The following is a 1168-nucleotide window of genomic DNA, read 5'->3' as shown; positions in this document are numbered from 1 at the left end:
TCTGGTTTAACCCTGGTCTAACTCTGATCTACCCCAGTTTTAGCCTTGGTCTAGTCCCGGTCTAGTTCTAGTTTAGTCCTGGTCTAGTCCCGGTCTAGTTCTAGTTTAGTCCTGGTCTAGTTCTAGTTTAGTCCTGGTCTAGTTCTAGTTTAGTCCTGGTTTATCTCAATATTTCTCCATAATCACATAAAAACACTCAACATGACATGAAATGCTGAAATCTCTTTAATTCGTCGACAAACCGTTTTGACACTTTTACATTTTTTTTTCAGACATGACAAATATTAATCACTTTTATCAATAATTCAAAATAAACTCAAACTGAGAATAACTTATAACATTTAAATCCGTTTTATTTCATGTTTAATTATCATTTTAAAACATTTTCCCTGATCATTTTTTATCAGTGACACATTTGATCTGCCCCCGTCTCAGTTAAAGAAGCAGCGTGTAACTTTTCTTGGGGAGGGGGCATGGCCTTCTTCACCGTCTCCATGGCGATGTTAACGCTTGGCCTGGAATGTTCCGCAGTGTGGCATTAAATGCAGTGAGTAAAGCTTGATAAACAGCTGAAAACATGGGAGATGAGTATGTTTAATGCCACACCGCGGAATATTTCATCTCCATGGCGACGGAGAGGTGCCGGAGGGATGGAGGGAGGAGGACGGGAGGGCATCAGGGTTATTCAAAAGGCGGCAGTCCGAAGAGCTCGGGTCTGAAGTGCTCCATGCTGGGCAGAGTGAGCGAGGCGTCTCGGGTCAGGGCCCGGTCCAGGTTCGGGTCCGGGACCATGACGACCTGCATCTGAGCAGAGATCGCCGCGGCAACGCCGAGGGGAGCATCCTCGAACACAAGACACTGGAGACAGAGAGAGAGAGAGGAAAAGAGAGAGAGAGAAGAGAGACGGGAGAGGGAGAGAGAGAGAGAGAGAGAGAGAGAGAGAGAGAGAGAGAGAGAGAGAGAGAGAGAGAGATGAGAGAGAGAGAGAGAGAGAGAGAGAGAGAGAGAGAGAGAGAGAGAGAGAGAGAGAGAGAGAGAGAGAGAGAGAGAGAGAGAGAGAGAGAGAGAGAGAGAGAGAGAGAGAGAGAGAGAGAGAGAGAGAGAGAGAGAGAGAGAGAGAGAGAGAGAGAGACAGAGAGAGGAGGAGAGAGAGAGAGAGAGAGAGAGA

The 1168-nt window shown here is 46.7% G+C and overlaps 1 protein-coding gene across 1 annotated transcript in view; it reads right to left on the bottom strand.

Annotated features, from left to right (window-relative positions):
* Positions 1-202: 202 nt before the first annotated feature.
* The window catches only part of pudp (pseudouridine 5'-phosphatase), a 41902-nt gene continuing 40936 nt past the window's right edge, over positions 203-1168 (bottom strand). Inside the window, exon 4 of the mRNA XM_020920826.2 lies at positions 203-858. Within this exon, the coding sequence (XP_020776485.2) occupies positions 682-858 (177 nt within the window). The 3' untranslated portion in view covers positions 203-681. The remainder of the gene's footprint in view (positions 859-1168) is intronic.

This window comes from Boleophthalmus pectinirostris, unplaced genomic scaffold, assembly GCF_026225935.1.
Source record: "Boleophthalmus pectinirostris isolate CB_2022bp ecotype Guang Dong unplaced genomic scaffold, ASM2622593v1 HiC_scaffold_11, whole genome shotgun sequence".
Taxonomy (NCBI): Eukaryota; Metazoa; Chordata; class Actinopteri; order Gobiiformes; family Gobiidae; genus Boleophthalmus; species Boleophthalmus pectinirostris.
This window is presented reverse-complemented; position numbering and strand designations above follow the sequence as displayed.